At 36.7% G+C, this 19,654-nt stretch overlaps 1 protein-coding gene across 2 annotated transcripts in view; it reads right to left on the bottom strand.

Annotated features, from left to right (window-relative positions):
* Positions 1-19,654, bottom strand: part of SEMA3C (semaphorin 3C) — a 179,608-nt gene that overhangs the window by 37,377 nt on the left and 122,577 nt on the right. For both annotated transcript variants that reach the window (XM_055283418.2, XM_055283419.1), the window contains one exon: positions 11,287-11,509. In XM_055283418.2, coding sequence (XP_055139393.1) covers positions 11,287-11,509 — 223 coding nt within the window. The remainder of the gene's footprint in view (positions 1-11,286; positions 11,510-19,654) is intronic.

Below are 19,654 nucleotides of genomic sequence, written 5' to 3'. Positions count from 1 at the left end.
AATTGTTTCTATGTATATTTTAATTTCAGATAAACTGATACACCTTCAATAATGCAGGTTTATTATGTAAGTTTTTACTGATCCTACAAAGGATGCAACAATTACATTTCCAAAGATGTAAATTCGGGGCTAACCTTCTCTATTTAATCCTTTATTGTTTGGGGAGAAGAATTACTCACCTGGGATTCATGAATTGTATGGTCACTCAACCTGTTTTCTTGCACCACTTTTTATCATAAGATAGGTTCTTCTGTGTTAGTTTTCAAAGTTTAAACCACATACATAAACTGGCCTTGAATATCTATCTGCATTTCTAGGTGGCTGGGTAAGGAAAACATCTTTCCTCTCAGAATGTGGTCATCAAACAACCCATTTACTTGCATTGTTAATCTCTTCCTACTTCTTTCTGTTCATGTCTCAGGTCTTTCCATCTGGAATGGTTATTCTCCTGGCAAATGTTACTAGTGTGTAAGAAGATAGGATGAGGAAAATAACCTACTACCAGGGCACTCAGCTATAACTGTGCCACGTCTGATGATCTTGACCACCGCATCTTCCTTCCTTTTAGTGTTTGTTCTCAAGGCCACCACAATATCACATTCTTTTATTCTCCTGTTACTTGTATGATCACTCTCCATTTTCTCAGTAAATATTCTTTATCTTCCCACCCCTTAAATGAGCTCCAAGAGTTAAATTCCTTATCTGCATAGTCTCCTAGGGTGACTTTAAGCATTTTCGTGGATTCAGCAATCACCCACATTGCTAATGACTCCCAGATCTCCAGCTCCAGCACAGTGCTCTCTATAACACCTTCTTTGACTTATCTGTCTGAATAGTCCACCAGATCTTCAACTTGATGTGAGACGGAACTGAGCTTGAATTTAATTACTGTTTCTACTGCTTTGCCATCCTAAGCAAGCATTTAATGCCTCAAAGCCTCAGTTTACACCACTGTAAAATGGGGATAATGATTCTCATTGGGTTGCTGTGTGGTTTTAATGAAATAATGTATTTTAAGTGATCAATTTAGACTCATGCATAGTATGTCAAAAGAGGAGATAAGTGTGCCGTTTATTTAAAAGAAAGGAACTCGTTACTCTCCAAATCTGATTGCTGATTCTCTCCTACCTTGATCAGTCAATGGTATTTCTTTCCACCATTTGCCAAGTCATAAATCTATGAGTCAAGCCACAAATCAATTTTTATCATCAGGTCCTTTCTTTCTCCCAAATACCTTTTTAGATCGGATAATGTCATTTCTAACCCCTGTCTTAATTTATAGGCTCTCATCATTTCTTACCTATAACAGAAAAAAAGTCTTATTTTCTTTTCTCTGTCTTTAATGTATCCTCTACATCATCGTGAAAATGATCTACCTAAAAATGTATATGGGTCATGGCTGACACACTCTTAGGTGACCCTTAATGAGTCATGCTCTTGTATAACTCCTCCTCTTGAGTGCAGGTGGAACATGTGGCTTGCTTTTAAGCAACAGAAAAATATAAAAGTGATGGTATGTCAATACCAAGATTATGATTATATGAGACCCCATCTCAGCAGATTGAAGTGAGAGACTCTGCTAGCCTTGAAGAAGCAAACAACCACATTTTAAAGAGTCAATGAGGAGATCTATGTGCAAAAACCTGTGGGTGGCCTCCAGGAGCTAAGGACCTTACTTCTGCAAAAGCAAGGAACTGAATTTTGCCAAAAACCAGGTGGGTTTGGATGAGGACCTTGAACTTTAAAAAACAATGCAGCCTGGCTAAATTTTGATTACAACCTTGTGAGACCCTGATCAGAGAGCCTAGCTAAGCAATCATCCTTGGGAGCTGTAAGATAATAAATGTATGTAGTCTTAAGCCACAAATTTTGTGGCAATTTGTTATACAGCAATAGAAAACTATCTCAAATGTGTATCAGGCAGCCACTCCCATGCGAAATAAATATTCATTGAATTGCATTAAATTGTAATTGTAAATTGTAATTAAATTGTAATTGTAAATTGTAAAATAAATTGTAAAATAAATTGTAAATAAATTGTAAATTGTAAAAAAATTGTAAATAAATTGTAAAATAAATTGTAAATTGTAAAGTAAATTGTAAAATATTCATTGAATTGCATTAAATTGACCCAATTCCATTGGGTCAAGAGATTCTTAAAGGAAAGTGATGTTGCCATTTTTCTTTATATATCGTAAGTCCTGGAGTGCAATAAGCTCAATAAATTCTAATGACTGAATAAATGACATCTTTGTGATATATTACTATGTTATTCTATACTGGTTGAGAAAGAGCTCTAGAACATAACATGTTACCTTTTTGCATAAATCAGTAAGGACATTTCCAGAGTTTTAAACATCAGAATTGATTGATCTTTGTTTTAAACATTATTAAAAGAAGCATAGATTAAGCTATAACTCAAAAGCTAGTTGTATTAAGTTTCTATTGCTGTCATGAACAAATTATTACCAATTTAGTGTCTTAAAAACACACATTAAAGGCCAGGTGCAGTGGCTCATGCCTATAATCCTAGCACTTTGGGAGGCTGAGGTGGGCAGATGGCTTGAGCCCAGGAGTTCAAGATCAGCCTGGGCAACATGGAGAAACCCCATCTCTACTAAAAATAGAAAAATTAGCCAGGCGCGGTGGTGTGCGCCTGTAGTACCAGATACTCGGGAGGTTGAGATGGGAGGATCACCTGAGCCCAGGATGCAGAGATTGCAGTGAGCTGAGATCACACCACTGCACTCTGGCCTGGGCCACAAAGCAAGACCCCGTCTCAATAAACAACACAAATTCATTATCTTAGAGTTCTGTAAACTAGAACTCCATCACAGGTCTCACTGCACTAAAAAAAGATTTTGAGAGCGTTCCTTTCTGGATGCTTTAGGGAGAATGAATATACATCCTTGCATTTTCCAGCTTCTAGAGACCACCTGCTTTCCTTGGCATATGGTCTCATTCCTCCATCTCCAAAGCCAGCTAAGTCACATTTCTCTGACACTTCTTCCACTATCACATCTCTAACGAAGGCCAGGAAAGCTCTGCTTTTTAAGAACTCATGTGATTAGACTGGGCACACCCAAGCAATTCAGGAAAATCTCCCCATCTCAAAGTCTGTAACATTAAACATATCTGCAAGTTCCTTTTCACAAGTAAGATAACATGTCCCCAGTTCCAGAGATTAGGACATAGAGATCTTTTGGGACAGAGGCATTATTCTGCCCACCCCATTAGTGGAAGAGAAGAATAAGAATGCAACTCATTGTAACACATACGACTCTAATACCACAGACTTCCTCAGAAACTCCGTTTTCAGATCTTTTCATTCCAACTTAAACTATATTTCGCATTCTATAATGAAACATTTCCTTCTATTTTCTAGAATTTGAACTTTCCCAAGTTCAATAAAAAATGTTAAAAGCCAGCTTTCTGCAAAAACCGCCACCACAACTGGCAACTATAGCCTTCCTATGGATACTCACATAGGGAAGGCCTGGCCTGGCTGAGCAGCAGGCTGTGAATTCTTCTCCTCGGGACAAAGCCTGCCAAGTCTGCCTCAGGGAAACTTGGCAGCACATCAAGAACAAAAACTTAGTGTGGCTGTTTATTCTTGACACACAGACAATAGACTGCATCATTTAATGTCTTCAGGCTAGAAAACTTTTCTTACAGTCCTATCACTACAGGATTAAATAGGGGCAACACCCAGGGATGAGGTCTGACTGTAATTGTTTTCAAGTCATCTAGAGAAACATCAGGGATTCAGTAGTAAATGCGCCAGTGGTGCAAAGTGAATCATTGCCCCCTATCCTCCTGCTGAGAGCCACTAGGCCCTTGCATGATATTCCAAACTCTCCAAATATATGCAGAATCCATTTTAATTAAGAAAAAAAAAACATGCCAAAGAGTTTGATGGGTGTTTTGGTGAGCGTGCAAGGCATTTTGAATATAGATATGAGTCCCATTTTAAAACAAATTTTAAATGGGCAAAAATTTAGTGATACATCAAAAATGAAGGTAAAGTTCTACTCCCTTTCCACATCTTCCCCTCTCGCCCCCAATTTTTATCTCCTTTCTTCCTAGGCATAATGTAACTGACATAAAGATATCAAATTCACAGGTTAAATTCAAGCCCGTAAGTTAATTCACACACAAAAATTCAGTCTGTTCCAAGGTGCAGTTCGTCCAAGTCTTCTCTGTCACCTTGTAAGATGAATCTTGTTCACATATAAGACTTGGTAGTAACATATGGATGGGTAAAAATGAGTGCTATCACTCAAACAAAGCAATGCCAATGCTAATGTTGAATGTCAACACATCAGGGATATCATCATGATATATGTGGATGAAACATTTAATTCACAGTAAAATGAGAAACTATAAATGAAATGAACTTCATTTACGGAAAAAATGTAAAGTAGTTATGGTAAATGAGGTAAAAATGTGAAGAGAATAAATGCTCAATATATGAACTCCAGACAGCATGGATTTATATTCTGGTTGTATTATATATTAACTGCTATCTCTATGATCTTATCTGTGATTCTGCCCGAAAACAATGACAAATAATAAATGCAACTTATTCATTCAAATAATATCTATTGAGTGGCTACTCTGAGTGATGCACTAGTCTAGGTACTAAGGATACAGTAATAAATCAATCAAACCCATATCCCTGCCCTCCATAGCACCTACATTCTTACAGTTCTTCATATGATATTTATAAGGGTTGGATGAGATAATTTATTTAGCATTCCTAGAAAAAGATAAGCACTGCAGATAAATTTAATTAGCATCATTATAATAGTAATAAAATATTTTAGAAATCTGTAAATATATATTTATTTGCCTAAGCCAGAATACTACATAGTAAATGGGTAATTTGAGCAGACTAGAACCAATTATCATACATGTTAACATATATATAACACATTATATGTCTATATTCTTTATACAATCATTACATGAGATTTTACGCTGTCCTTAAAATAACAGGTCTCTGAAGAGCAGCTTAAAGAAAAATAATGCTGCTTTTTGAAACAAATTTTTTCAGCAACGAGCCATATTTTTATTTTTAATAAGTTCTCTTTTTAAAGTAAAATGTAAATGACAACATTTGCCTCTAGATTTGCATTCACTCAGGGCTATGTTCCTTTCTTTCCCTCTCTCTTCACATACCCCTTGGCTACTCTTCTACATGATCAAGTAGTCATGACACCGTGACTATCATCTATCTCCCATCAATTCAGCCATCGTTCCACTCTGTTCCACTAGTATTTCCTGCTGTGAAAATCCCTTTAGAATCTATGGTAAACTCTCAGAAGTTTCCACATTCTGCTTTGGAAAGCAGTGACCCACAATGTTATTAAAAATCAGTAACTTACAAAGGGTATTTTCCTTATGCCAAAGGAAAGGAGATGTCTAGACATCCTCAGAGTGACGTTCACACACAACTTCCAGCTGACAGTCATCGTTTCTGAACTCACATGCACTGCTCCAGCTATCAAATTTTACATGGGGTACTTTAAGGAGTTCTTTAAAAATCAAAATTCCTGGCTCTGCAGTTCATTACGTGTGCCATTCCAAGAGATGCAACTGCCAGAACTGGTTAGTTACTATGAAGGCAGTTATCCTCTAATGCTACAAGGCAAGCATTTTAAAGCTTTATTCACATATGTGACACACACTTCAAAACTGCACACTTTCAGCGGACTTCCTGGAACCAATGTTCCAACTTAGTACTCCTCCAGTTAAACGGAAGCTAATAAGAGGCATGAAACAGTATACACTATATAAGAATGTTAGCAGAACACCACATGTATTGACCCTACATTAAAAAATCATAATAGCATTAAATCATCCTAAACCTCTAACACCCATTCATAAGAATACTCTCACTCTTTCATAAAAACCGCATGTCATTCTGATTCATGTATGGTGCTAAAAATATAAATTTTATAGAATGTCTCTGAACCTGACCCAGACACTTAAATATTTTCATAACTCCAGAAGCAAAAGGAAAACCGGCAAAAATCTCTTGACTGTGTAACACAGTCTGCTTTGAACAAACAACCTGGATGTAAGCAGTAGGTGGCAAAGTTAAAATAGAAATGTTAATCCTATGAGAACCCTTGCCTGCTGTTTTATAGCCCTTCCTCAAGATTTAAAAAAAAAAAGGAGAGAGAGAAAGAACATAAAAACACCTACAGCCCTAATACTACAGAATAAAACAAAGTGCTGATTTTAAAATACATTTTTTCAACCTGTGATTTTTTTTTTTATAGACAGTACTATCAGGAATGGGTGGGAAAATAAATAAATGTAGTTTCCAGCTTAAATTTTAACAAAGTAGCAGCATTTTTTTACTCAACATAAAAGAAGAAATATTAATTTTGGACAATATTATGAATTACTGTATTATATCTACATATTAGAGAATAGCTTCTTGAAGAAGTATTAATTTTTAAAAAAATTTCCAATTATCAACCAAAACAGTGACAAGCAAACTTTTTCTGTAAAAGGCCAAAATATATATATTTCTGGCTTGGCTGGCTAAAAGGTCTCTGTGGCAACTAATGAACTCTGCTGCTGTAGTACAAAGGCAGCCACAGATGACATGTAAATGAATGGGTGTGGCTATATTTCAATAAAACTTTCTCTATGGACACTGAAATCTAAAAATCATATAATCTACACTGCTCATGAGACATTCTGCTTTTTATTTTTTCAACCATTTAAAAATGCAAAACATTATGAGTGTATGTACCATACAGAACATAGAGTGGGCTAGATTTGGGCCATAGGTTATATTATTAGTTTGCCAACCCATAGACTAGATACCAATAATGAAAACCATAAGAAATAAAAGGTCAGAGGACAACACTCACTTTTCCTTCCTTACTTCCTCTTTCCCTTCCTCCCTCCATTTTTCCCTTTTCTTTTTAAATTAATTAATAATTAATTTTGCTTGATATCTGGCAACACAAAAAATAATCTGATGCAGTTTGATGGGAGTAGAAGGTCAGTATCTCAAATTCAGCCAGAGTTGTACACGATAATGGTATTGGGCTAACTGTAACAGTTACCAGGCATGGAGCCCACACAACTACCATGCAGATTCTGTAAGCTACAAAATCATTCATAATATTCAAAGTGAGTATCATTAAATGAAATCCTATTTGCATTCCAATGAACTGTCACATAAGTTTCCCCTATGTCATCTTCTTTGACAAATAATATCTTCATTGAGTTCCCCTGAATTTTCCATGATGATACAGAAGAAAAGCCAAAAGAGAAACTTGCTTCATTGTGCCAATAACTGGAACATCATCATTCGTTTATAACAGCTGAAGGGCTGTCTGACAGTAGGGGACCTGGAAACACCCAAGAAATGTTCTCTCCTTCCCAAGACAGTTAGATGTATAACGCTAGGAAATCCTGGGACAATGACCTGTGATTATCCCCTAAAAAGGCTATTTTGCCCCTTTTAGTAACAAACAGGAAGAGAAAACTCTCTTACGGAGAAATTTCGCCAGCAAACCAAGAACTACTTGAGCAGTAGTTTTGGTTTTTTTTTGTTTTGTTTTTGTTTTTGTTTTTTAAGACAGAGTTTCACTCTTGTTGCCCAGGCTGGAGTGCAATGGCACAATCTTTGCTCACCACAACCTCCACCTCTCGGGTTCAAGCCTCAGCCTCCCGAGTAGCTGGGATTACAGGCATGCGCCACCATGCTGGGATAATTTTGTATTTTTAGTAGAGATGGGGTTTCTCCATGCTGGTCAGGCTGGTCTCGAACTCCCGACCTCAGGTGATCTGCTGGCCTTGGCCTCCCAAAGTGCTGGGATTACAGGCGTGAGCCACTGTGCCCAGCTGCAGTAAATATTTTATTCCAATATACTGGTTGTTAGAGACTCAGGTAAATTGAAATCATTGTTTAAAAATTATAATGCAGCCTGTTATGACAATAAGGTCCAGTGGCTAAGCGCGTTACCATCTCTTCAGTAAGATGCTGTTGGCAGGGGCATTGTCACAGCACACACTTTCCTATTAGGATGGGATCCTCAAGAGACTCCTGTGGCTTTGTAAGCAATCATCAGTGCAGCTTCCACTACAATTAGAAACATATGCCTAAATATTGTTTTTGAAAATGACACAAGTGTTTAAATACCAAAATAAAAATTCTATGAAATGGTGCCAGAAACTTATGTGGTAAGAAAAGCCAAAGAATTTGTGCAAAAGTATGCTTCTTACTGTCTTCTATGAATAAATACTGCTGAACAGTTCATAATAGCTTAAAATTCCACTCATGAACTCTACATCTTTTATGGAGAAAATACACATATTTCATGTAGATTTTCATGAAAAAAAAAAAAAAAAAAAAACAACCAACTTGGCTGTGGCATCAAAGTCCACCTTTAAGACAGGCTTCACAAGAAAAAAAGAGAAAACAGTCATCTTTTCTGGGTAATAGGAGACATTGTGGAGGGGTAATATTCTAAATTAACACATAGCCTCAGGAAAAAGAAAACTGTTTCTCTAACACAAACTCTAAGTTGAATGATCTGAGCTAAGGCTAAAAGCAGATCTTTGTAGTCACTTACATGGAGGCTGTATCTGTAGAGAACAAAGCTTATACGCAAATGAAGATTAGCTTTTACAGTCACATTTATGAATTTATATTACATGAGTAACAATGGACATAGTTACGATTTTCAATTTATCTTGACAAATATTTATTGAGCTTATCAGGTACTGTGATATGCCTAGAGAGAAATTATATAGCAAAGAGAGATAGAACTTTGAGAGAAATGTGCAGTAACGAATACAAATATGGGAGATTTGATTAACTGCTGGGTGGAGAGTTTTCAAAGAGGATAAACTGAGTTTGAAGCATGATGTTTGAAATGTTAATGGGTTATACAATGTGTGTTATCCAACAGTCAACTGTACATGAAAACACTGAGCATAGGAAATGGTAAGGAATAACAATATACACTTGGGGTTTGTTTGCACAGAATGGATAATTAAAACCAAGTGAATGAATGAGATGGACATGGAGTATCTTAAAAAAGGGGACCATAAGGCCAGGCGCGGTGGTTCAGGCCTGTAATCCCAGCACTTTGGGAGGCCAAGGTGGGTGGATCACGAGGTCAAGAGATGGAGACCATCCTGGCCAACATGGTGAAACCCCGTCTCTATTAAAAATACAAAAATTAGCTGGGCATGGTGGCACGAGCTTGTAATCCCAGCAACTTGGGAGGCTGAGGCAGGAGAATATCTTGAACCCGGGAGGCAGAGGTTGCAGTGAGCCGAGATCGCACCACTGCACTCCAGACTGGGTGATAGAGCAAGACTCCGTTTTGCAAAAAAAAAAAAAAAAAAAAAAAAAAGGCGGGGGGACCATAGACAGAACCTCAGGGAACACCCACATTCATGGGCAGGAGGAAGACAGCTAGGAGGGAACCACTAGGAAGAGAGGAGAATCCTCTGACACATGACTGAAGCAATAGGTGAAGTGAGATTCTCCAACGCCAACTGATGCAAATAGGAGAGAGAGGTATTTCAGTGGTTAAAAGCCTATATTTTTATCATGAGACCATGCAAGACCTTGACAAAATCTGCAATACAGCAGAGGTGGCAGTGGGTGAAGACGGATATTTAGTTTCATAACCTGGCAAGGCTTCTAGTTTGAGGATTCAGTGGAGGATGAAATGGAAGAATCAAGTGAGTAAGAATATAATTGATAACAAAAGTCCTGGCGATGGTAGGATGAGATACAAATTGAGAGCAGAGTGAGGAACAGTTATTCTGGGAAGGAAGGATTATTCCTCAGATGTCAGGCAAGCAAAGAGAGGACTAGTGAAAACTCAGATATGTCCAGCTGTGGGAAAGGATGCCAACCTAGGATGCCAAAAAGGATAACAAATGTAGTAGCATATTTTAGAAGATTCTCAGTCTCAGACCATAAAGCTGAAATTATATGAAAATGAAACATTCAGATATGGGGTTTTTAAGAATAAAAAAAGGATAAAATAAAAACCTTATCTTGGCACACTTTGGAAATTTTATTTAGCCAAGAAAAAGTACCCACATCTTAAACTGATTGAAGTACGAGTGCAATTTATCCCTTAATCCAGAACACATATTCCACCACTGCTATATCTTATAATGACTTCTACAGATGTGTTGTCTCTTTCCTAATAAACTACCTAATTAAATAAAGTATTTCTAAGATTACAACAAGACGTTATTGTAAAGAGTGTTATTGTAAGTGAAGAGATTTCATCAGTTCCTATAAGGTAGTTAGGGATGTTTGAAAATATATTTTAAATTACTGCCCGACCGACAAGCCAGGGTGTGAAAGATGTGAGTAGTGGTTCCTAACTTTAGTGTGCATCAGAATTACTTAGAGGGCTTGCGAAAACACAGATGAGTCGGTTTCATCCCTAGAATTTTGGAAGAAGCACCTCAGAATTTGTATTTCCAACAAGTTCTCAGTAATACTGATATTGCTGGTCCAGGGACCACACTTTGAGAACCACTGCTCTATAACATACAATGCTAGTTATTCCGTATCATGTGGGTCTATAAACAAGTACATTTTCATTCAACTTCTATCAAAGTAAACTGATAGAATTTGTAGATGTATTAAAAGAGTGCCATCAATATTTTCAAAAAACCTGTCTATATTTGAGTCACATTCACTTCCAAATGTTATATTATGTTATCTGTCATTATCATTATCCTTAGAAAATGGCTTCATGTATTGATTAAGAAGTCAGAGTCTGTTTCAGTTGAAAGGAACACTTACCTACATGGCTTATTAAATAAGGGCTAAACCAGCTTCGGTTATATCTGGATGCAATTCTAGTACTTAATCATTGCTTTTTTCTTTTTCCACTGAGACAAGTAGAAGTTTTTCACAAAGCTGGTTCATTTCCAGTTTGGATGGAAAGTGCAGCAGAAAAATCATACAAATATCTTGTAATGACAAATTGCCAAGAAAATCACATAGCCCTACCTACATATATTTTATAATATATATATTATATAATGTATATATCTCTATATATATTCCTCACAAGAACTCTATAATTTACTTTATTAGCTTCATTTTACAGATATAAAAACTGAGGCAAAAAGAGATTAAATATCTCACTAAGGACTAGACAGAAGTAATTATTGGAGTTTTTCTAGTTTCAATATCATGGCCCTTACCTACTACCTATATTTCATACATTCGTTTACTACACATTAAAGCATATCTTGGGCTCAAATATTTACCTGTTCCGAGAAACAGGACGTGGTATCTCCCATCAGCAGCGTTCACTCGATCCACAGCTATCTTTGTATACTTGTAGTCAGTACCAATACGAACAATCAAAGGCCTTTTGTGGATTGGGTAGATGGAATTGTACATGAGAGGATGGTTCCGAATGAAAGTGACAACATCATCTGGGAACTCCTTGGTGGTTCGCATGTTGGGTGTAAATGCTCCTCCTGGACACTAGAAAGAAAGTTTTAAAGAACCAAGTTAATAAAATAGTTGCCTTGTTCTAGGAATAATCAAAAACTCTCTACTTTTGAAATCACTTAGAAGCTCCAGTTGTTTTAAGTATATCCGCTACCTATGGAGGTGAAAAGAAATAGCAATGATTATGCTTTACTATCTGTAGGTGATTAATACAGTGTGTACTAATTTTGAATTAGGCTAAGTCTTTGAATGTTATTCTGTTTTCAGAGAAGAGCTGATGCCATCTTGTATATGAGATAACTCTTCACCCTTCTCACTCACCACTTTTCTATTTCTTATTTTGTCCCAGACACCATTTTGTTAGGAAAACAAAAACTAGTGGACACAATCTAATGCTGCTACTTGTTAAAACAAATTATATTATTATCATTAAATTCAGTCAGACTCTGACATGTAAAAGTTTTATTTCATCTGATCTGCCCTCCCAAAAGACAGAGCTTGGAAATTGTAGCTTAGGGGCTTAGGTGGCTCATGCCTGTAATCCTAGCACTTTGGGAGGCCGAGATGAGAGGATGTTGAAGCCAGGGGTTCAAGACCAGCCTGGGCAACATAGCAAAATTCCATCTCTGGGAAAAAAGTTAAAAATTAGCTAGGTGTGGTTGTGCATGCCTGTGATCCCAACTCCTTGGGAAACTGAGGCAGGAGGATCTCTTGAGCCCAGGAATTTGAGGCTGCTGTGAACTGTGATGAAACCACTGCATTCTATCCTGGGCAACAGAGTGAAACCCCATCTCTATAAAAAAAGGAAGAAGAAGAAAAAAAAGAAGGAGTAGGAGGACGAGGAGGAGGAAAGGAGGAGGAGGAGAAGGGGAGGAGAGAAGAGGATAGCTTAGATTGGATGTGGTAAATTAAATCTGGTAATTCCTCTCTATCAAAGATCCCATTCATTATCCTTAGAATAAAATACCAACAGCTTAGAATGGTGTACAAGACTCTGCATGATCTGGCCTGAGCCTGCCCCTCCTACTGTAGGTCTTGCTGCTCCTGAGCCTCAAGCATACTTCCCCTCCAGGATCTTGGCACCTGCTGTTCCCCGTCCAGCATACTCCTCTCCAGAACACCCCATGCCTTTTTCTGTTACCTCATTCAGTTCTCAGTTCAAAAGTTGCTTCTTGAAAGTGATGACATATAAAAGTAGCTCCCCTTCTCCGTCTCTACTTTCTGTCTCCTTGGCCTGCTATTTTTCTTCACAGCCCTATTTACCTAACAGTATATTATGTATCAGTTGCTTGCGTCCTTATTGCCTGTTTCTCCCTCTAGAGTGTAAGCTTGTGCTGACTGTAACTGGATCTATTTTGTTATTGTTTTGCCATCAGACTTATAACAGAGCTGGTTAGTAGATAATCACCAAAGAGTAGTTGAATGAATGCATTAGATCATTCATTGTATCTGGCCTGCAATTTTGGTGCCGGGTCTGTACGAAACAGGGGCCTCAATTCTGGCCAGGAGGGAAAAGTTTCAGAACATTAAGTCCAAAGGGGCAGGCAGAAAACAAGAATGAGATCTGGAGAAAGGACTGCTGAACAGCGTCAGCAGTTCTGGAAAGGGAACCTGACAAGGGCTTCTGAGGAGAAGATTCCATTCATAGGGCACCTAAGGCCAAACTTAAGGGTAGGCTGGGAACTGCTGAAGCCAGAACTCAAACTCACTCACTAATTGGATCTGAGTGTTAAGTTATATGAGAAAAACCATTGGGTATAATATTTTAATACATACAAACATTATTACTATTAATAATGTTATAAAATACCTTTCAATATTAAATTCCTGTCGATATCTCTACTTCCAGAAACAAAAACACTATATTTTTCTTGAAACACACAGCACTATTGTGTTGATTTTCATTTATCCTCTTTAGAGAGGTATGTGGTAAAAGGAAAGTAACAAAGCAAGCTGCCTGTTTCATAGCAATAGGCACAGCATCGGTCATAAATAGCAGGATGCAATGGGGACTGTGACAAACTGGGGAGTTATGTGTTATCCAAAGATGGCAATGAACACTTATCCAGCTGACTGCTTCTAAGCAGGAATAAAACCCTCATGCTTCCAGACCTCAGCAGAAGATAGAATGTGGAATTTTATGTAAAATCTGCCAAGTGTTTAATGTTGACTCAGTAAAAAAAGAACAGCAATGTGGGGGGCCAAACAAAATATGACAATCTCCAGGTTAAATCCCTGCAACAGCTGTCCAACAGTATTAGTGCCTTTGGGCCAACGTTGTCAGGCAGGCCTCCACGTGCGGCTAGATCTCAGCAGATTACTAATATCACCTCACTCATTTAGGCTGCATCATCATGAGTGCAGTATTTAGACTTACTTTGACCACTTAACATTACCAGACTACAACTTTTTACAGATCTGATAAATATAGTTCCCTTTTTGTAAAAAGGCACAAGGAGCAATTAAATGACTTAAAAGAGTAGCAGTAATGAGACAAGTAATAAAACGAAACCTCTCATTCTTTATTCCATTAACTAGACTTTCATCTGGAGTTCATATGTTTTTATTTTTTAAAAAGTATTATATTTAAATACACGTTTATAAAGTGCTCACAACGAAGACGAAAATGAGGACAAGAAATTTAATTTGAGGTTGTTCTAAGCTGATGAACGTGTTCCATACTTCTGCAAAATATAGAATTATGGGTGTTTTCTAGCCTCAATCTTCACACAAAGTGGAAAAAGGGAAATACATTGCTCACTGCATGAAAACACGGAAAGAGCAATGCATGGGTAATTTAAGTAGTTCCAGAACTTCATAAAACACCACTAATGATGGCTTGCTAAACTGAAATGTCTCCTTAAGTATTTGCAAGCATTCTCGTTTCTAAGTTCTGGAAAAATCAAAGTTAGCATATACTACTAAACAATTTACATAATTTCCAGTTAGTACAGTTTGAAGTGAGATAAGCTTATTGAATGATCAGTGCCTAGTCTCTGGCTTTTACTTAATGGTAAATGAAATCCAGGTTAACAATTATGTCAAGATTGCTCAAAACCATAGTTATTAAATAGGTAATCTGAACAAATCAAATCAAATAAGTTACTTTGCATTCATTAAAATATTCTCCACAAGACTTTTTTTTAATACTCCCATGAATTTATCACCTAGAAACAAGTGTCTCCTAGTATATGTTCAAACTTACCAAATAATTCTTTTTGATAATAATTATTCTGTTGATTCATGGCATCAACTCTGCTGATAAGACAGACAATGAGTGCTAATAATGTAACACAAACAAAAATTGATTGCCTTTTGTAGACTCTATCTGCAGTACTGAGTTTGCTCAATGTCATACTGCCAAGAATAAATCAGATGTGATTAACTTTTCTCTCACCTTGCAATATAATAAAGCATGTTTATCGAAACTTCAAGATAACATCTATGTGCTAACGTAAAATATTTGTCCACTAACTAGGCTAGTGTTTCATTCTTTGGAATGTTAATTTTACTCTGCAAATAGTCATTAAGCAATTTTGGTTAAACTTCTCTTTTAAGTGTTTTTCCTCAGTTCTTCTAGCTATTTGTTTATCAAGCAGTGATAAGCCCTCCTTTTATGAGTAAAGACATTTCAAGTGCTCTGATTACTAAAGTGTGATATGAAATGCTAGGAACAACAAGAATGCCATGTTAGGAAAGTAACAGCAATTGTCCTTACCAAACTTCTTTCCTATACTCAGGTATTCATAAATATCTGCTGCCTTCCGAAGTTTCTAAATGTTCCCTTCATCTTCATGTCTATTGGGTCAGTTTTCAGAATATACTTATATATTAATATACATATCCATTACTTGGACATATTTTATCCAAAAAGCACTTTGATGTGCCCAGTAGGGGACATAATAATAAAAAATTACTGTTATCTTCTAGACACAGGTATTCTAGTAAGAAAGATAGACATATTCAAACCAAAATAACAATATTATGACAAAAAGTAATAATTTGAAACAAACGTAAGATAAACAATCAATTTTGGTTTAGGATCAATTTCCCTACATACTCAAGAGCCAATATTTTTAAACCAAGTTTATAACAGTAGAGAACTTACAGCTGCCAAGGTCAGTGAAGAGGTTTAGAGATGAGAAAACAAAATTTAGAGTATTTAGAGAACTGTAATTCCTAGAGCATGGCTGGATCATGGAGCCCAAAGTGAAGGAAAGAGGTAGGAGGTGAGGCTGAAGACAGATGGCAGAAAATAAATGCAAAACTTGGCAGAGAAAGAGTGACTAGCATGGTCGAGGGGATCTTAACCTAACACGTGGGGGATAAGTGGTACATAGATAAATAAAGGGTCTTGGTGGCACTCTAGAATCTATGCTTATTTCTAGTACTGGTCTATGAAATTTGTATACTGAAAAAAACTCATTTTATGTTTCAACCTTGGGAATCCAAGCCCTTTGTTTGAAGCCCAAAAAATTACATAGTTGAAGACTTGTACTTACATATTAGCTGACCCTCATCTTCCTTATATTTGCCCTCCCCTACATATAAAAGCCCACCGTTCCAGTCCTACTAACCCACACAGAGCTTTGAAAACTCACTTATTCATTTCCATCTGTGTCTTGTAGTGTATGCTGTATCCTTCATCTGAAAACCCCTTCCTTCCTTACTCAATTTATCCACATCCAATCACCCTAGGGCAAGCTCAATCTCACATTTTTTTAGTCCCTTTTCAAATCAGGCTGTTTTACTACAATCTCTCTCTCCTCTAAACTTTAATAATATTTATTTTTAAAATTTTATTCACATGTTTTTAATAATGATGTGAGACGATGTAATTAATTTTTCATGTCTATATGTCTTATGCATTCAATTTTCTTAGAAACATTCCCAACTGAATGTTTCCAAACATCTAAGAGAAATAGAAATACTCTAATGTAAGCACAACCAGAAGACGTATGTAATCAACAAAACTGCCAGCAATGAACTTCTCGTATCCTTGCCACTACTGACTATGTGGCTCATCAATTTTCTGTGATCCTTTGCATGTACCCGAGCTGTCCAAAGCATGATGATGGAAGCACATGATTCTGTTATACTTATAAAGATATGTTAAAGTTGAACACTTTCATTAAGTTCTGCTTTAACAGGATATACAACATATACAAACAATCTCCTGCAGAAGCTTTATACACGTTGCAGCAGAATAATGTAATGTTTGCTCGGCCACAGAGTTTTATTCTTTGGCTGCCCTTTGCAACATACCAAAAGTGTCTTGTTTCTTCCACAAACTTGAATTACTTATGGAAAAATATTATGACACAATTGGCAGGCTTCTTCCTACTGACTTGGGCTTGCTGGTGGGGTCGTTTGCTAACAGAGCTACCAACTGTGCTTTAAAAGAAGCACCTACAGGGAACATTAGAACGAGGGTATGAGATTTCTGCCAGTTCCATTTCTTTAAGAACACAGCCATATATTTATGGGGTTGACTGGGCAACCATACTACTGTATGGGGAAATAAAGTAGGACAATCACAGCTGATCCTTCATTGCGAGGACTTCAGAAGCAACATTCTTAACCTTAGAGAAGAGAGAATACTTTGGATTACTTGGCCGCAGGTCGTTTGGCTACATGAGACAATATTAAACCCTGGAAGTGCAAGGAAGAGACAGACACTGCCACTCTGAGTCAGAGAGCTGACTTCATGGTGTTTTGCTGGTTGAAGGGTGGAGGGACAGAATCTTCAGGGAGGTACGCTTTTCCAGGAGGAGTTCCAGAGGTCACTCCTCTACCCTGCCTCTTTTATTCTCTAAGGATCACTCATCTGACAATTTTTTGATTTAAAGGAGCTGCTCTGGTCTCAACACCAGATGTAAGAAACCACATTATAGAAATATTTCTCAAATCCTGACTACTCCCTTTTTTCACGGAGTCTGCTGCAGATGTGTGTTGTTAACCCTGGCTTACTCTACACTGCTTTGGAACAGGAAACAAATGGTCATTCTTGAGAGCTAAAAAACAGTGAAAAGTGGGACTGTTAGCAGAATTTTCTAATTTAGCATTGGTTTATTCTGTTTTACTAAAAAGGGTTTAGTATTCCTACATTTTATGTAGAACAATTGCTGCCTGACATGAATGGTTTTATCACAGTGATGCTCTGAGTTCTATACACCTGTTAAGGTGCCTTTTAAGTTGTCATGTGGGTGAAGAGCCTGATGAGAGGTAAGGTCAGAGGTCACTTTTCTTGAGGAAAAAAAAAAAACCTCCCTGATTTGTAGCAGTTGCCAGTTTCCATGGTGTAGATAGTTCCATGATGGCTGATTTCAAGTTACCACTCTAATGTTCTTAATTGAGAAGAGGTGCACATTATCTGCTCTTGTAAGCTGGGTCCATGCTGGCTCCAGCACAGACTGCATGAGGCTCTGAGGCTTCAAACCCTGATTCAAGCAGCATGGATCTCTTTTATCTTTTTAATATCTTTATTTGAAGGGTTTCTCTTAAGTTTTTTTTGGGGGGGGAACAGAATTGTTGAGTTTGCAAATCAACTGCTCCTGTACTAACCCCATTTATATGCTGTTCAAAAGAATCACTGATGAAAGCACATGTAATCACAACCACCTCTTAATTTTCCATATTAAGATGAGTCTATGACTAGGTCAATTTCAAATAGCAAGTCACTCTCAAAAGTATATTTTTCTCTGAAAATGCATAAATATGTTGAGTAAAATAGTAACAGCCTTTGATATATAACGGAATTTGAAAGTTGTTCAGCCTCCCCTTCCTTTTCTCTTAAATAATCTCTGCTTCTTATCCAGCACTCCCCAATCTTAAAATGGCTGTATCTGCTGATGCTTTTCCCTGTTTCATACAAAATTAATGTGTTGTCCATCTTCTTTAGAGCTGTGAACACCAAAGAGAGATCATCTTAAAGGATAATATAAATTCTGTAACAGGACTTTGTTGTCACTTATAATTAAGTATGACGTAAAAATTTAATCTTTTTATGAATAAGTAGCAATTCTCGTATTTTTCCAAAGTTAATTAAAGATCAATTGTTCTACACAAAATACATATAAATGATTAAACTTTGAGCTTCTTAGCCAGGAATGAAACCTAAGTTTTAAAAATTTTGGAATAAAATATGCTCTTTAAAGGCTTAGCAAACTATATCTTCAATTTTCAGAAAACTAACATTGGTATAACTTAAGAAGAAAATAAAGGAGCAAATGATATTGCAAATAAACTCTAATAACAAAAATAAAATGAATCAACAATTAGTAAAAATTACATGGGATAATTATTTGGAAGAATATTAGCAAAGATAATTTCAAATTCAAGAAAAAAGGAACACCTTGTTTACATAAATGTTAGTCTATCTTTTGATTTTTAAAATGAATTCATTGTTCATATTTATCCATTTTATAATTATAGCCCTATTTTATTAAATACAGAGATATAAGATTATATTTATCTTAATGTTCAATTATATAACATCTCTCAGTGTACTGTCTGACATTTTAGAAACAAAAACTAATCAACATTCTAGAAGGCAGCATTATTATAGGACAGATGAGAAAGACAGAGTAGGACTGTTATCAGTGGACCCTTAGAAAAATTCCGGTTCTAATATTCCAGTGCACTGTCTGTATTTCAGCTGGAAAACTGAGTTTTCAATGTATCCCTAATACTACTAATATTGCACGATATGGATATATCTACCTGCTTTAATAACAGTACTTCTAGTTCAGACCATTCCTAATTAGAAAGCTGCCTGTAGTTAAATAGTTCTAATCTGTGTTACTTTATAGTTATAAATACTTTATTTGAAAAATTACATCTCATTTGTTGTAATTATTTGCTTACACATACATTTTCTTTCTTTGAGATATAGGTAACACAATTTCAATCTAAATAGATTCCTAGAAATGGAACTATCTCTATATGAAGTACCTCTAAATTATTTCTCACATGGTTATTCCTTAAGTAAAACAGATATTCAGGCCGGGAGCGGTGGCTCACGCCTGTCAAATCCCAGCACTTTGGGAGGCCAAGGCGGGCAGATCACAAGGTCAGGAGTTCGAGACCAGCCTGAGCAACATGGTGAAACCCTGTCTCTACTAAAAACACAAAAATTAGCCAGGCATGGTGGTGCGTGCTTGTAATCCCAGCTACTTA

This window comes from Symphalangus syndactylus, chromosome 6 (genome assembly GCF_028878055.3).
Source record: "Symphalangus syndactylus isolate Jambi chromosome 6, NHGRI_mSymSyn1-v2.1_pri, whole genome shotgun sequence".
Taxonomy (NCBI): domain Eukaryota; kingdom Metazoa; phylum Chordata; class Mammalia; order Primates; family Hylobatidae; genus Symphalangus; species Symphalangus syndactylus.
Note: the sequence above shows the minus strand (reverse complement) of the source record. Positions and strands in the feature narration are given on the sequence as shown.